This window comes from Alligator mississippiensis, chromosome 2, assembly GCF_030867095.1.
Source record: "Alligator mississippiensis isolate rAllMis1 chromosome 2, rAllMis1, whole genome shotgun sequence".
Taxonomy (NCBI): Eukaryota; Metazoa; Chordata; order Crocodylia; family Alligatoridae; genus Alligator; species Alligator mississippiensis.
The window spans coordinates 184,060,437-184,078,434 of record NC_081825.1 but is presented as its reverse complement, the minus strand read 5'-3'; the positions used below and the strand labels follow the sequence as shown (position 1 = coordinate 184,078,434).

Below are 17,998 nucleotides of genomic sequence, written 5' to 3'. Positions count from 1 at the left end.
AAGGGACAGAAAGGCTTTTTCAAAAGCTAAAGATTGGATATCCTCAGGCATTAACGGGTTTCAGAGTGGTCTGTGTTTGCAGCAGCTCCTGTCCCACTAGAACTGGAATTTCTGCCATCCAGTGTGGCACCTCAATCCCATTCTACCTACAAATTGGGATTTTCCCAGGATTTGGAGGCTTAGTTATCCAGAGGCTTGTTTTGGGCCATGTATACTATCCTCCAGACTGGACTACCAGGAAGAATCCCTGGGCCCTGAGCAAAGGAGAAAGCCAGTACCAACATCCTTCTAGTGTAGTCTCTCTGTTGCCTGTAGTTTAGAGTGACACAAGGGCACAGAAAAGTTGATCTCAATTACTACAAATGTCAATTTAAATGGGATTCATTAAACTGCACTAAACCATTTTGCAGGCACTCATTCAACATTAAAGTGGCCTTTGTTTAATACATGCTGGAAATGAACTAAGCTAAAGCAAATTAAAGCCATTTTAATTCTGAACAGGAATGTCTACACTGAGTTTGAAGCCAATTAAACTAAACCATTTTAGAAGTTAATTCAGATTTATTTTGAGTGGCCCAGTGTGGAAAAACCCTGAGGTTTAACAACAGGCTATAAGGCTATATCCTTTCCCACCTTGACCTCAGCTCCTACCAGAAAGGTAACAAATAAGGTTCATTATATACCATCAACCAGTGGTTTTCAGTTTGTGGTCTGCAAACCCCTGGGGTCCCCAGGCTATGTCTAAGAGGTCCATGAAAGATGACTGATCAATCAAAAGTATGTGAATACCCACACTATAATTCAAATGGTTCTACACCTCCATTCAAAATTTCCAAAGAGGTCTGTGCCTCCATTTGAAATTTTAGGGATTTGCAAATGAAGTTTGAGAATCACTGCTATAGACCAACATACCATACAAGTCTTCCCCGTCATCAACAGGAAGTGGGATGGGTGAGGGCTGGGAACAGTATGAGTAACTCTGGCCGTATTCCTTTCTATTTAGTATTCCCTGGTCTTTGCAAAATTCATTCGTAGCACCTGATGAAGCAGGCTGTAGCCTGCAAAAGCTCATGCCTCTCTGAATTAGTTTATAATGTGCCACCCTGCCCTGCTCTGCCTTCTGTCTGACTTCAGATCAACACAACTAACTATCTTTTTCTCTATATCAGTTTTTCTGCAGACAAAATCCAAGTGTAAAGTCAGAAATAACCAGGCCAATATGAGGGTTTGAACCTGGGCTCTCGAGCTCAGGACAAAAGCATCTATTTCATGGAGTCAACAAGTGGGTACACAGGCTGGCAATAGTAGGAAACTTTGAGGAATCAAGGGACGCTTCCCCCTTTCAGCGAGGAGTAACTTCGGTCATTACCCCAAAGGCTAAGCAAACATCACTTTAGGACAGATCAATGGTGGCAACATTTTCCTCTCAAATTTTAAAACAAATCCTTTATTTATTTATTATTACACAGTTAGACTTGCCTTTAGTTTATTTAAAACAGAATATTTACCAGTGCCCTTCACTTGTCTACGTGCATTTCCTCCTCACCCCTGGTAGCTGGGACTCATAGGGACAGTGGCATAACTAGAGTGGGGCAATGAGGCCAGCCACCCCAGGTGCTGTCCCTGTATGTGGCAGCTGCCCCAGGTACCTAGCCACATGGTTCTGTCTATGCTCAGGAAGCCTGACCCTCAGTCTTACAGGAGAGCTGCCAGAGCATAGAGAACCAGCTTCTATGCTGCCAGTGCTGCAATCCCAAGCCACTGCTGGCCATGCACCCTTGGTGGGCAGGGGGGAGGAGTGACAGGGCTGGAGGAGAGCACATGGATGGTAATGTTCCTCTATTGCACACACACACACTGTTGTTCTGTTTTAATGCCTTGGTGCTCTCTGCTGGAAAGAACCTGGAACTTCCTCCCATCCGCATGTTGCTGTCAGGAATGCCCCCATGATAACTGTTGCCAGAGAATGGTCTTTATGCGGTCACATGCAGCAGCCTTTCCTCTTGCTGTAAACATTCAGGTGCAGGGCACTCTCTCGCTGCTTGTCCTCTTGTGCCGTCAGCAATCTGAAAAGAGGTCACACAGCTCAGGAACCCAATGCTGTTGCCACCACCTTCCCAGGCAGTGATGACCTTTGTGCCCCGTCAGCTGGAGAGCAGAGGGAAACAATGAGAGTTGGCCTTGCTTTGGATTTGAGATGAATAAAAGCAGACCAGTTGTGAGAAATTCCCAGAATAACCTGAAAAACGGGGAAGAGTTCATATATATTAGAAGAGACAGTGTTGTCTCATGAAACGGGCACTGGACTAAGAAGCAGGAGATCTGTCCTTACTCTGCCACTGATCAGCTCTGTGGCCTTGGCCAAATCACCTCACCTGTTCCTTTTCTGCAAAATGGTGATGGTGCATCTTTTGGAATGCACTTTGAGATCTTCCTGTTGAAAACTGCTATGCAAAACCTAGGTGGTATCATTGCATTGGATACACAGCAGGATTTCTCAGTCAGTAATTTACTAGCTGTGCTTATGGGGCACAAAATAAAGAAAACTAGAATTTTTTCAAGTAAATTAAAATTGTATTTTTTCTATTTTCCTCCATTTCTCTCTCAAAAAAAGAAAGTATAAAGAAGGGAAATGGAAAAGGGGGTGGGGACTGAGAAAATATTAATAAAGTTATGGGTGCAGCATGCCTATAGTATAGACAATTGTGGCAGAAGGTCAGTCTTAGGTTAATGCCCCTTCTTACCATGGCCTGCCTCAAGAAAGATTTTTTTTGCAACTTGGCCACAGCTGGAAGAGATACAAGGCTAATTCCACACCTTTTCACTGACCTTGCCATATGCAGCATGGGCTCTGCAATGTTGTAGCCAGTCATGGCACTGCACTCATAGAAGACAGCCTTGTATTCCTACCGGAAACAGAGCCAGGAGATAACTTTGCACATGGTCTCTCCCCACTATCCCCACCTCTGCCCAGCAACCAATGCCCCAAGGAAGGATCCTCACCCCTCTCCAGTGCTTGTAAAAGACCATCCTCCATTTCGTATACATAGTGGAACCCCCTCCCCACCAAAGGTCTTGTGGGATGCTAATGTATTATAGAATTCATGCAGACTGCCTATATGAAGGATATGCCAGTGTCTCATCCCACAAGTAGAATGAGCAAGAGGATGTTATCCCCCTGCTAATATCCATGAATGGGGCTTTCTCTTTGAGGAACTGAGGGCCTGCTCCTCACAAAGGGCCTGGAGGGAGCATTGGGTCTTTAGTAGTTGGGAGGAAGGAGGGAGTTTAACATATTTGTGAAACACTAATATGTGCTTTGGGCATCTTCTCTCTCAAAGTGCCTTCATTACCAGCTGGGCTATGGAGCATGCAACATTCCAGGTCATGGACTGGTTCATTTAAGAGCACCTCATACTCCACTAGGCACTTCCACTAAACAGCTCCATGCATCAAGGCCCAGTGCAGAAGCTTCTAAGCCAGAGGTGGGCAATTATTTCAGGTGGAAGGCCGCTTACTGAGTTTTGGCAAGCCATTGAGGGTCACATGACAGGTGGCTGGGGGCAGATAAATATTAATTTTTGAAATTTTTTAGGGGCCCCGCAGGCCAGATAGAATGGCCTGGCAAGTCACATCCGACCCACGGGCCACATTTTGCCCACCCCGGTTCTAAGCTAAGGGGACATGGGTACTACAGGGCATTGAAACCAAGGGGGAAAGAACAAACAAAAAAACATCCATATTCATAAGCTGGATGTGTCCAGAGCTTCAGTGTCTGAGCTTGCAGATGGGGTCATGTAACTAGTTAAATCTCCATCATCTTCCTGAAAAAAACTCAGAACTGCTGCACACAGTCCAAAGAGGAAAAGGCTAGTGGTCCCTTGTAAGCTGACATCCAACACTTATGGGCAATTTGGCACCAGTGAAATCAGTGGTAATTCAGTCATGGATCTCCATGGGGGCAAAAATCACACCCTGCAACCATGGTGAATACAGAAACACCTCCCTCCCGTTTCCTAAATAGGACAATGAGCATGAAAGCCAGAATGGAGCAAGCTTTACAGAGCCCTTAGAGCAGAGGACAGCATTCAGAGCCACATCACCTTTGCCAGCCTCTCGCCCTCCAGCTTAGGCACATCATGGGTCTCTTGTTCTACTGCATCCACTTTGTTTCCTAGCAGAAAGATCACAGCTCCATCCTCAATCCCTTCCTGCAGAACAGAACAAGGCTCCTTTGAGAACCATCAAAAGGAAACAAGCCTCATGGAGCTGATCCCATTTGGGCAGACACGGAGAGGAGCTTTGCTATGGATATCAGTGGAAATGGGAGCAGCCCCTGAAATTATTACCAAAATTCCACCAAACTCAGTTTATTTAGAGGAATGAGTCTGGAAGCTCCAACTGGGACAACGTGGAAAGAAATTTAACTTCTAGAATTCCAAGTGGTTCCCAAGTCCGAGCATTTGATTCAACCAGATTTAACACTAATTTTTTTTTAGTGGCAAGGGATAGGTTGTTTTGCACCCATTTTCTTGACTTAAGAACAAGAAGGAAAAAAGTTGGCCCTACTGGACCTGTGGGAATTAAAAAGTCTTACCGCATTTTCCTTTAGCGCCTGTATTTTCTTGATGTGAAGCTATTCATTTTGAGGTCTCTGGAATGGGTTTTGCTCTTACCTGGATATTACTCATCCAGTTCCGCACTGCTGTGAAGCTGCACTCAGCAGTGACATCATACATCACCAAGATGCCATCCGCCTTTCGGAAATACTGCTTTGTAATGCTCCGAAATCTAAAGGCAAACAAAAGGAGACTTACAGAACCTGCACTGTTATTAACCAGGAAACACAAAATACCCCACTCTTAAATAGGCCTTGCAGCAGTTTCAGGAGGCTCAGTGCTCCAGTCTGTTGTTCACAGGCAGGCATGGGAAAGGCTAAATTCTCTCTTTGTGGAGTGGCCTGAGGCAGCCAGAAAGGGAAAGTGTGTCTGGGCTAGTGGAAGGAAAACAGGATACAAGTCTTCATTTGGGTGAGATGAAAGAAAAGGTATGAAGACCCAGTAGGTGTTTGGGACAAGGAAGCATCCATTGAGTGATTACATCCCAAGGCTTTGGTGGACCCCTAACTTAAAACTTCACACAGTGACTTCAGCTCCTGGTTTAGATGCACCAACATACAATCTTTCCACGCTATGGAATACCACACGACATCAGTTCAGCCTCCAAAATCCCAGGAGAGAGTTTCAACCTAATTTAAATGTCTCATATAAAGCAAAAGACAGGGTAGCGTTATACTTTATAGACTAGCTAAATCAGAAATGCATAAGCTTTCGTGAGCCTGAGCTCACAACTGATTAAGTGACTTTAAGGTCGTGAAAGCTTATGCATCTCTAATATAATCAGCCTATAAAGTACAGCTCTACCTTGCCTTCTGCGTGACTTAATACTAACATGGCTAACTAATGACCTCTCTCTGCTCATAGGAGACAGCCACTTTGTGGATGATACAGCAGAGAGAACTGAGCTCTGGTAGAAGCTCCCAGCACATGGGGAAGTGAGTGGACACACATTTCTAGCTGTGTACGCAGACAGACCCATTGCTTACTGGGCTAAATGGCCTCCCTACAGAACTGTAAGTCAGTGCTTTCAACAGGGACACTTTTGAAAATTAGCTGACAAACCACCCAGGAAGGCCAGAAAACAATGACCTCTTGACTAGATAACCGTGTTACTTCCAAAACTGGCCCTTACCATAGCCTCCAGGGGATGCTGTTTCCTTAAAGGCTGGTATTCTGAAAACTTCATTCTGAAAACTCCCCTGTTTGAGTTTCTCTGGAGTTCAAGGTAAACTCTGAAATTACTAAGCCCATTATACAATGAAATACTTGCTACATGTACTGGGCATTTGAATCAGCAGTTGTGATCTAGGATCCTCATTTATGCCATATATTTGGCTATATAGCTCTGATTAAGTGTAACCATGTAAATGCAAAGCTAAAAAAAAAAAATGGTTTTATGACCCAAATCAGGAAAACAGACAAGCCAAGTGCTTTCTGAAGGCATGGGCAGATGTAACAGCTGTATCAATATTAAATGATACTGATATAAACTATTACCAGGTAAGTGTGATATATGCATGTTTCTGTGGTGATTCAAGTGTATCCAAAACAGAAACCACTACGACCTCAACCCTGAATTAAACGGGGTTAAAGTTCCAAGATTTAGCTAAATTACAATCATTACAGGATCCTGGCAATGTAGCAGTTAAGTGTAATAGTTGATGCCCAGTCTTGAGAGGCAGCTACTCCTTTTTTAAAGCGGTTAAGAAGCTACACTTGTACACTTATAAAAACACATGTTAATGATCCATGGGGCTTAGTAACCTTTTTACGTGCTTTTCCAAGAAGGGGTTATTTCAGGTCCTGTGCTACTCAGCCACAGGTAGCTGAGCTTACAAACAACTCCTTTCCAACAACTCCATCTTGACATGGAGACATACGCAAAAAATTGCCTGAATGGAAATGTCATTTCTCAACATGCATCTGATTTGAAGAGTTCCCCATTTATAGCAATTTTTGAGCTCTACTGAGGACCTTTGTCTTCTGGATTGCAAAATCTAATTTGCCTGAGAGTGCGGTTGCACCTTTGCCCTAAAACAACCGGAAGACCCACATGCTATTGGTCAACATAAGGTCACATAAGCCCTGTAAACACAATTCCATCCCGAGGGAAGTTTGATGCTGTGGTACATTAAAAGCAAAAATGCATCTTGTTTTAACATTATATGCCACAACTGTATGGCCTGTCTGAGCTCATTTTAAGCTCAGGATTCAAAATGTGATACATAAATGTGAGTGGCATGTACTATTGTAATAAATGTAAGTCACATTAATATTATGTGGATTTTTTCCTTCTCAGATGGCTAGGACACAGGATGGGTTTTTTTGCTTTTGTTACTGGACTCCTAACAAGACCAACACTGTGGCATGTTTAGCAGTGGAACTAGAGGCCCTTGCTTCAATCACACCCAGAGGTACTGTTATATACAACTATTTCTCAACACTCCTGGCATCAGATGTTACTTGGCCTGTCCCCCCCCCCCAAACACAAAGAAATGGACTGATTTAGGAGAACTGAGGACCACATCCCATTACTTTGGGATGCAAGGTTGCTGTGATCCTCAAAGGTCTCCTAAGACTGGCCCTAACCTTAAAGATATGAACAGGTGCCCCAGGTATATGGAAATTCAGAATCTGCTTTGGTACTTGGAGACATCTTTTCTGTGATAGATCCTATGGATCTGCATCATAGGTTCATGACAGAGGCATGAACACAGAACTGAAATGTATGTCTCAGGACATGGAGTCCAGTGGGGTCCCTGCCTTTGCCAGAAGCCATTTATCCAGAGAGTCCTAAAAATGGTCCACCCCAATGCCTTACAAACAGACACCACACAGCCACAAAACACTGTATGGAAGCAAAACAAAGAACACCCTGAGATGTGCCACGGAGGAGACAGGGCACTGCCAGTGCCTCACCACAGCAATGGAATGATGTTTGGGTTTACTAAGCTCAGATGATCCTAGGAAAGGAGCCATGCTCTACTTTGCAGAGGAAAGCAAGCCCCACCTTCTCACATGCCTGCCTGTGCCAATCTGACCACATATGGTGATCAGTTCAACTCTGAACGGAAGATAAAAACCTTTGAGCCAGATACCTTAAGAGATTTTCAAGTACTAGCAGGAACCACTAGTGCATCCTAGTCAATACTCCTGCCTCTAGCTTTGGTCAATGCCCAATATTTCAGAGGAAGGTGGGAGGAAAAAAGAAAGAAAAGAAAAACAGAAGCTGATTGAGAATTCATGGGGGGGCGGGGGCGGGTGGCAGTAATTCCTTCTTTGCCTCTATAGTAATCCTATTCATCAGAGGTCACTGTTGTCCTAGACACCGTTTGCATGGAAAGAAATACCTTTTTAACCTTGCATGGGGATAGCAAACACCTACACCAACATATCACTTATTAACCCAATAATACCCCTGTCCTATCCTGCTACCCCATCCTGAAACAGACAGTGAAATCGTTTCTGTGCTAGCTATTGTCTCTCTCTCTAAAGGTTAAAATGAATGTTGTGCTCCAAGGGATGTAATCCAGGTCTGGTCTCTCCTTTTTCAACCCTGCCCTATAAAGATCAATAGCCACTCTCCACATTGGCTGTTACATGCTGTGAACTTGGCAGCATGAAATCCAAATCTGGAACAAAAAATGTTTAATTTACCTCTCCTGCCCTGCTGTGTCCCACAGCTGCAAGGCAACTCGTGCATTATCTACCATTAAACTCTTCACTTGGTAGTCGATACCTGTTGGGGGGCAAAGAACATATCGTCTGTGCTCCAGGGCAGGGAGCAAGTATCTTTCTGTATGTGAAAAATATGCTCAGGACATTTGGGGTGCTCCTGACATCTAAAGAAACATGGCAGCAGTAAAGGCACCAGTCCTCCCCACCTCCAGCTATTTTTCTATCCTGAATTTTCAGGACTGATAGGAAATGAGAGACCCTTCCCTCTACCCCCACCCAGGGTAATTCAAAGATCACTAAACCACTCTCTGAAGACCACAGCTCTTTCAAGGACTCAGAAAGAACACCCAAAAACTACAATCTCCTTTTGGAAAAATCTTAGCCATTACTAGACAATGCAGTCAGGGCTGCACAGAGCATACAGGGGAGGCGACCAGATTAGCAGCACTGATAGTACTGGCATGGAAGGAGTCTGTGCGACTGCCCCGTATGAATACGAGACAAACACTGGGAACACTTCATGCTTCCTCCTTTTCCTTTTGTTACATCCCTCCTTTCCCAGGCCTGCACCACATTCTGCCAGGGCAGAAGCCCTCTCACTTACCAATGGTTGCACTGATTTCTGCCAAGGACCTGTCATAGCAAAAACGATGGATAAAGGAGCTCTTGCCAACACCCGAGTTCCCCACGAACACCACCTTGAAGGTACGATCTGGGGAGAAGTCAGCTGGATCCTGTGCCTTGAGGTTGGAGGAACAGGACAGGAGCAAGGCGCAAGAAAGAAGAAGACAAACTAGTGAAGTTGGAGATGGTTTGTGAGAGTCACAGAACCTCCATCCTCAATAGAAATAGTAGAAAAGGGGCAGGAGGGAGGATAGCAAGGAAGAATCCTAATGTACGAGGCTTACCATGGTTTCTGTGCCAGCGGGTTGCCCTCTGGGAGGTAGTGGAGTACTGTCTAATTCATCTGTCATTTTCCTACAGCTGCTTTTCAGAACCATCCTTGGCTTCCCCATGTCCCCCGCCATTTGCTGCCTCTCTCTGTCGGAGATGCTGCTCTCCACGTAGCTTGCGGTACCTCCTTTCACCTTCTTCAATCTGGTGCCCAGGAAGTATTTACAGTTCTTCCTGTTAGGCTCTTCCATGGTCATTTCCTCAGGGAAGGCAGAAGAAACATCCCCAGAAACAAGCAGCCTGTGTCAAGGCCCATATGTACCATGTGCAGGGTGAGGAAAGAGTTCCCCAAGCAATCAACGTGATCAAGTTAGCACTCATGGCACACTGATGGGGATTCACATTCACACACATGTAGACTAAACAAGACAGAACACTGCCCCAAAAGGAGAAAGGTGAGGAGTGGAAACAGCATTCCCTGGCCATGTTCCTACAAAACAGAAGGCCCATGAGTGAATCTGTGGGTGAAAGCCATGATCTTGCAAACATCACAGGAGGTTTCAGGAATCTCAGCAACTCGGATAGTGGCACTAGCATCTTGGCCCCAAGTAGGGAACAGATCTAGTACTAAGAAGCTGAATAAGAATCTATTTGAAACAATATTTCAGGACAAATTTCTGCATTGCAATTGAAGCAGCTCAAAAAAAAAGACAGGGAAAGGAGAATTTGCATTTAATCCACAATCGCTCTTGTTTGGAAGGTTTCTGAGAAGTGGTGTTTTTATTTGATTTTCTGCGATTTTATTCTTTTATTAAAATATTTCCCTTTTCCCATTTCTTCCCTTCCATCCATCCCCATGCATGTGAGTGGGGTGCGCGCATGTGTACAACTGCCTCCATCTGTATGCAAATAGATACGCTCAAAGATACAATCACATTAACCATTAGGGCTGACTTACTCTTTTCTAGCTTAAATGGCAGATGCCCATGTGCTTAGAGAAGAAGCTCCAGAGCCCTGCTCCCCACAAGCATGGAGAACAAATGTGCAGAGTGGCCCTATTCCTTCTCCCCAGCTCCTACATAAATTACCACTGTTTTAGCTCTGCAATGAGTCTCTGTTTAAGTGCCTCAGAGGAAGAAATAAATCAAAGGCTTGACAGACTTTTACTCCAGGGAAGCTTCAGGCCCTGGGAAGAGACATCACACACTCCACTGTAGCATCTGGTAGAGAGCAGTTCTGCCCCAGGAGAAGGGTTGTAGACCTGTGGAATAGAACCTAGGCTAAACTTACATACATCAGACTGTGCGTATGTTAATAGTGACAATGAGAGAGAGAGGCTTTAGAAAAAAAGGAAAAAGAAAAAAAAAAATCACTCAGCCCATAGGAATCCTGAGCATGTGGAGTGTCTGGGCGGGGAGCTGACCTATGACGTAACTCGTGATATGATTTCCGTCTGGTCCAGCTTTCCATAGTTAACGAACTAGGAGAATAGAGAGGTGATGTAGCCCTGCTTGACAGGCATGATCTAATGTCTACTGAACTCAAACATTCCTGTTGGCTTCACCAGATACTATGCCATGGCCAAAGTGGGGGGGTAAAAAAGCATGTACTGTCCTTAGTGCAGTCTACTCTCAGGGAAACATTGTATTATGCCTATACTCAGCATAAAGAGTGCCTTTCACACAAGGCATCAAGAGATGGACTCAGGAACACAAAGTCTGTCTTATGAAAATGCATGTACCCAATACCCCTTGAACTGTGAAAATTAAATCAGCTGCCCTCATGCATGCATTTCCTTTGAAAGGCCATTAGACTCCCTGGCGCCTTTTTCTGTACAGTACTTACACAGTACTCACACAGTACTCGGACCAGAAAAAAAGAAATTAAACCAAATTAAATTATTTGACCATGGAAAGCATACTCCCAAATTTCCTGGGCTTTAGAGATGGGAGAAGGGTAATGGGCATGACCCTATCTCCATAGCCTGATGACATGCCAGCATGAGAAAATGGAATAAGCAGCTGGGAGGCAAAAGCCTCTTTGGAGAAGGGATTTCAGAAAAGCCCCTGAAGACAAAAGCACCTGAATGAGGGGCCAGAACTGCAAGTTCTGCTGCCATTTCTTAGGGAACATGTCACAACCTCTAGAGACCAATGGAGGCAAAAAGGAGAAGTGGGCACCTCTCTTCTTCCCCACGCGACACTGACCCTCCGAACATCTCCCCTAGCTCAGCCCTCCAAATGATTGCTGCATGTTGCTGGCAGCTCCAAAAGAACAGCTGCTGAGAAGATCAGGATGCAAGTTTAAACAGCAAGCTCATTTGGTCCCATGGAGCAAGGGCATTTGCTGTTCACAAGCTATCCAGCGGTGGGACTGTTAAAAAGACAGGGCCACATAAAAAAGTCCTGTCTCTGATATGACTAAGCAGAATCTCAGCAGGATGGCTCCCCAGTTGCTTGAATGTTTCCATCAGTTTATTTGTCCAGATACCAGGAGCAAGACTTCCACAAGGGCTTAAATATGTGGCCATTAACTGCTCGCTGAAAAAGGTTGTGGCAAGAACTGTGCAGTCAACAGGCTTGTGACTGAAGATCACCTAGATCAGCAATTAAAGGACAAGCTCATTTAAGCTAGAGGTGCAGAATTTGGCCCACACAATTCCAGGTTATTTATTAAAGTGACTAGATCTTACAATTTCTGTAGCATCCAGCCCTAAACTTCAGTGAATCTTAGCTTTGAAGGGCCAGCTTGCCATGGGAGGACAGCTTCACAACCTTACCTAGGTTGGGAACGTACCCAGATTTCATCAGCCGTGAGCCCAGGAGCAGTGCTAGAAACCACACGTGCAGACAGGGAGCTCCCTGATGTGTACCACTGGAACTTTGTCCTGCTTGAAACTGGAGTGGCCTCCACTGTTACAGATGTCCCGTCCACACTAAAAGCATGCACCAGTACAGCAGCACTTACATACCAGCTAAGTGTCCTTTGCATCCTTGGCAGTATGCTCCAGCAGGGTTAGAAATGGGAATGAATATAAAGGAACAGGAATGAAAATCCAGGGTAGCAGTTTTCTTTAAACTAGTGCTTCCACCCGGTTACTTTCCTGCTACTGTGGGAATGCAAGTCTTTTGGACAAATTCCTCCTTTTCCTATTCTCCAAGGAACAAAGTGCTACAGCACAGCACATTTGTGGTCAGAGAGAGAATGGGGATGAAGGAGAGATCACCCTTGTGATGAAAGGAAAGTGGGATGCAGAAGAAAACCCCAAATCCATTTGAGGGCAATGCAGCACAGACCATGAGGAACAGACAGTCAATTCAGGTACTTTGAGAGGAGTTATGGGCTCCATCCTAGAGGACACCCTCATCATTCTCCCCTCACCCAGTTTCTAAAACACTTGCTCCACAAGCTTCTTCTTGCCACTTTGATCTTTTCCCCCCTTCATTCTGCTCAGGGTCCCCAGGCTGTCCAGAGAGGAAGCAGCACTGTGCTAAGATGGGACTCAGCACCCTCTCCTGACTGCCCAAGATTTCACTACCCGCACACCGACGTGTAGCTGAGAACTCCCATTAGTCCAGCCATAACCCACCAAGCTCTAACAGTTAACCAAACCCAAAGCCCAGCCTTAGCCCACACTGAAGGGGAGTGTACACAGGACACAAGTGACTGAAAGGAGTCCACATAATGCATCACACGTGACAAACAACACAGATTGCAGGCTAACCGTTTGACTGGCTTGTCCTCCGGGAGGTATTTTCCTACCACTGACCCTTTCTTCAACAGGAGCTTTTTGCTCTGAGGTGCCTGGAAGTTAAAGAAAGGGGATGAAAAGAGTCATTAGGATTGATTAGCCAAATAGCCCAGTGCTAGACAGCAACGGGTCAGACCCCCACCTTAGCAGTGGCAGCTCTGACATTACTAGGACATGTCAGCGAGATGCAGTTATAACCCCTTGGAGAAGGACACACTATAATTAGGTCCAACTCATATGTTTGGATAAATGCCCAACAAGGGGTTAAAAAATCATTTGCAAATAAAGTCATAATGGAGACTTTCATGAGGGGTGGGGGTCTTTCATTTAAAAATGAGGAAATTAGGTCCCTAAGCCCCAATTCTAGGAGATACTGAAATGTGCCTTGGTCCTAGCAAGAATAGTGCCACTGCATTCACAAGACACTAGAGGCAGTTATCCCAGTTAACTGGGACCCAAACCTGTTTGTAAAATCCAATTGTTCAGTTAATGAGTGGTTCTCAACCTTTTTACACTCCAGGCAAAAATGCTTGCTCTGAGCTTTCACTTATTTTTTGACTACAGAAAAATAATAGAGTGATTCTCCTGTTGCAAAATGCTCAGAAAGACCACAGCAGGTCACAATGTTTTTAACACTATGGATGCCTACTTGAAATCTCTGGGTTTCTCTTGTGAATCATATTTGTACAACCAACAGCGCAACATTGGGTGGCACACCATGGCACCCTTGAAAGGACATCAAGACACCCTAGGGTGCTGCGGCATCCTGGTTGAGAATCAGTGTTAATTAAACAGACATGGAATTAAGGTTTACGCATGCAACTCACAAACATGAATACAAATACTGTTTTCAGTCGATTACTCCAAATCTTTTCCCTCCGTCACTAAGGCAGTTCTCTTTCTGTCAGCAGCCACCACTCTGATTTGGACAGGCACACCAGGCAGGCTGACAAGCACATCCTGAGTTAAGATAATAGTTCAGGTCATTGACTCTCTCTGTATGGCTATCACAAACAGAGGTACCAAGATGTACTGAGGCCCTGGCTGAGATTTCCATGCTTTGGAAGACTAAAAGTATTATAAGCTTTTCAGTGATGACAGCAAACTACACTTTTGCCTATGAAAGAGAGTGGTGCTGCTCCCTCCACATGAGCTGGTGACTCCTAGTACAGATATATCTGGTGGCTGTTGCTCATATTCAGTTCTGAATCACAAAGGCTGTCCCTCTCCCTATCCATTCCCAGCCTGCTGTGGAGCAGTGGGAGGAATTAGCATCCTGTTCTGGGCCTTCTCGTCACGGGGTGTCCGCGCCAGAAACACGTCTGCCATCGCAGATCAAAGCAACGTACACACAGTCTAGAGGAAGAACAGACAAGAAAACTCCTGCTCAAGCAAAGGCAGAGATGGGAGAGAGGGGGGAAAAAACTCTAAAGAGATTATTTCACTTGGGCACCATTACTGCTTTCTACTGTCAGTTCTCATACACATCCTTGTCTAACTGGCCTTCCCACTGTGGTCAGCACTTCCCACATTTCCAGAGAGAACATGAAAAAGCCATTAAGCAGAACAAACAAATATTCACAATCCTCTATCCTCACAACACTTCCATACGGTAGAAAACAAGGGTCCCCCTGCCCCCTTCCCCCAGGCAAGGCAGAGACTACATGACCCACCCAAGGTTACACAGGAAACCAGTGGCAGAGAAAGGAGTTGAATGCAGATCTTCCAGATTCCAAGTGCATGCTTGAACCATCGTATTACCCTTCTTTCCCCTCTGCATCTGGCCACAGGGAGTTTCTACCCACAGAGAGACGATGTAAGGGGGGAGTGCACAGGACAGGAAGACTAGGAGGAGAGGACTCTGCTGTTCACACACGCTAACACTCTTTTGGAGGCTATAGGCATGAGATATTTTAGTGGAGGGTGAGGAAGGGGGAAGGAGGGGAAAGGATTTAAGAAGGCTATAACCGGTTTGAATTTAGGAGGGGTTTTAGTCCCAGAAAACCCCTGTAGGTGGCTCATGGCAGGCCCTCCCATGAGCCATGCTTCAAATGCAGAATCCAGGTTGGGATATTTACTGCTGAGGATAAACTCCCATCTTCAAAAAGAGACTCCTAAAAATCTCACTCCAAGGTAATTTAAAAAATATATATACAGCTAGATGCAGATAGCAGCCTGCAGAGAACAAGCATTCTAATTACAAATCTTTTCAAAATAACATGCTGAAATCTCTGTGTTTCCTTCCTAGTGAGCTAAACCAAACAGGGAATCCAGAATTTGATTGCATAAAACCAGGGTTCAAATTATGGCAGAGCTTGGGGGGGCTCAGCCCCCCCCACACCCAGTCTGTCAGCCCCCAGCACACCTCATGCCTTTCTAAGCAGCCCAGATGGTGACGGCTCCTTCTGGCTGCCACTAGTGCAAACCCCGCTCCCAAGAGTCAAAGTGTCATTCAAACCCTGCATAAAACAAACATCTTGCCAGATCCTTGCCATGGATGCAAACCAGCAGAGTTAGTTGCTGAGAAGTGATTTCCAAGAGGATGAAGATTTGACTCTTCATTTTCAGAGCTTCTTAAAAGGGAAGCTTGTTAAATAGAATTCAGGTCTATGCCATAGGGCCAAGCAGCATGGAGTCATGCTGGTTATCTATCTGATTACAAAAAGCTGTCCTGTTTAAGGCTGGTTTATAGAAAGGTGAATGCCTCATTTTCAGGCAGCCACCAAGCACACACCTTCCAGCCAGAGGCCACCAGAGCACACCTGGGGAAATCTCATCTCAGGAGGCTCAGATTAGACCCTGGTTCCATCCTACCTTCAAGGATGAAGCAGAAGACACAGCGATCAGGGTGAAAACATTCAGGGTTTAAACTAAGGAGACCTGTTACATTCAAGTGCATTCTTTAGACCCTTGGAAGCATGTACCTACTCACAGCTCGCCTGGCATTCATATGATGCACCAAGTCCAGTAGTCACCCTTCGGAGCAAATTGACTCATGAGCAATCTATCAGCACAGGGCCCTACCTAGAGAGTAAACACAACCTACTCAGGGCATACTACTTAGGAAAAAGAATGACACACAATTGCCTGGTTTTTTCCCTACTATTAGTTTTTGCCATGCTTTTATTGGCTTGTCAAGTTTGCATAGCTTTGGCTTGTCACACAGATGGCAACACCACAAGCATGACATCACAACTGTACAACAGAGCTGGAGAGACAGTGTTCATGGAGACACATGGAGGCAAAGCGTTCATGGAGTTTGCTATGGAAGAAAGAAGTGTGCCCTCTGGTTCACATTCCAAGGCTGGCACACTCTGTGCAGTCTGGGTCTCGCTACTGGTGAGAAACAGAAGAATCACGTACATTTGGCACCTTTGATAACCCATGCTACACAAACAGAATACGCAAACCTGTCACCTCCAGATCTAAACACCACAAGTCTGAGCTGCTTGAACCAAAATATCAAATTACTTGTGGGTAATGATGCTCAAACCTCTACACATGATCTAGATCAAGGTTGAGTAACCTATGGCCTGTGGGTGGGATCCAACCTGCAGTCATTGGATCCAGCCCACAAAGCTGGGGCTTCAGCAGCATTCAGCAGCAGGTGACCTTACTGGTGGGGAGATTTCCCTGTGCTGTACCTCAACCAGGTGGCAAGGAGAAGCAATGGCAATGGCCAGGGTCTAGTGCTGGCTTGCCTTGGACCCAAGCTGGGCCATTCCATCCCACTGCTAGAAAATGTTGCTGACCACTGGCCTAGATACTAGATGACCATAAAGATCCACCGGAAACATGTCTATAGTGATATTAAAAACTCTTATAAAGAGCAAGGGATAAAACCCATCACTAAGAAGTGCAGGCAGCCAATGACTCTTACTCTAGCCACACTAACATGCTTGCTACAGACATCCTATATGCTACATTGTCCCCCAGAAACAATATTAACCTGTTTACAGAGATGCAGACTTGCACCATTTTTCTGTTTTGTAAATTAAAAAAAAATAAAATGCATCTGTTTGCTCTCCCCACAGGTGTCTTCTGCATTCATACAAAAGCCACAGAAAGAGCAGGTGGAAAACATCCCACTGGTGCTGCAAATATAACATCAATCTTCATAGAGTCTGTAGGTTTCCCCAAAGAGCACTACACTAGATCTGTATCCCTCTGGCCCCAGGAGCCATGTTTTACTTCATAGTGAAATGAAAATTTAGATTAGCTGACAGCCAATGACCCCTGGTAGAAAATGGAAATTGGTTTTTAAAGCAGCAAGCTGTTTAAACAAGTTCCATAGCAAACAGAATAGGCAGACCAGGAAGTCCCAAGTGACCCCTAGCAAAGGGCTCACTGCGGGAAAATAAGTCCTTGGTCAGGACAAGCACTCATGGTCCAAGTCTAAGCCTTGTGTTTTCCATTATAATCTACAGTTTACCCACAATTTCCCTAGATACAGAATATTTCTCTGCACCATACCATCTTAGGGCAGGCTTCACCTACCATGGGACTGTCACCACAGCAAGGCATGTCATTTGGGGAGGCTGGATGGGTGGGGGTGGAAAGCCATATCAATGTTGGGATTGTCACATGGTAACTCTCCTCCCCACTAGCACTGTAGGGGGAAAAAGGGTAGTGCAAGGGGATCAGCCCCAGGGAGATCTATGGCAGGTAAAGAGGAATGCAGGGCAAGCCTTATGATGTCCTCTTACCTGTTCTCTATGTACCTCAGCTGCAGTACAGCATCTGGCTTATAAATTTTAAATATAACCTAGGCCATCTCTCTCTCACACACCCACCCACCCCCTACAGCTAAATGTTTGAGCTGCTTCTTGTTTGGAACACCTGGGTATTATTTTAATGTCTTGGAAGCTGGTTTCCCCTGAACTTGCTTTTCTATGAAGCATGATATTTTAACTCCTAGCTAGGGTAATTTAAAACCTGTGCAAAAATGGGGTTTTAATTACAACCTCTGTAGAGCAGCATTCTTCATCTGAAGCTAGAAACCCAAGACAATGCAAATCAGCACAGCCCTGCTGACTTCAATGGAACTACATTGATT

General features: G+C 45.1%; 1 protein-coding gene across 16 annotated transcripts in view; it reads right to left on the bottom strand.

Annotated features, from left to right (window-relative positions):
• Positions 1-1,418: 1,418 nt before the first annotated feature.
• The window catches only part of CRACR2B (calcium release activated channel regulator 2B), a 78,185-nt gene continuing 61,605 nt past the window's right edge, over positions 1,419-17,998 (bottom strand). For 12 of the 16 annotated variants that reach the window (XM_059722546.1, XM_059722548.1, XM_059722551.1 and 9 more), the window contains 8 exons: positions 12,916-12,995; positions 9,206-9,491; positions 8,902-9,037; positions 8,277-8,358; positions 4,677-4,791; positions 4,104-4,211; positions 2,830-2,906; positions 1,419-2,066 (listed from right to left, as the gene is read on the bottom strand). In XM_059722546.1, coding sequence (XP_059578529.1) covers positions 1,982-2,066; positions 2,830-2,906; positions 4,104-4,211; positions 4,677-4,791; positions 8,277-8,358; positions 8,902-9,037; positions 9,206-9,491; positions 12,916-12,995 — 969 coding nt within the window. In that variant the 3' untranslated portion in view covers positions 1,419-1,981. Of the gene's footprint in view, positions 2,149-2,829; positions 2,907-4,103; positions 4,212-4,676; positions 4,792-8,276; positions 8,359-8,901; positions 9,091-9,205; positions 9,492-12,915; positions 12,996-17,998 lie in introns of those variants that run through there. The other 4 variants (XM_059722556.1, XM_059722555.1, XM_059722554.1 and 1 more) reach the window with 4 other exon arrangements.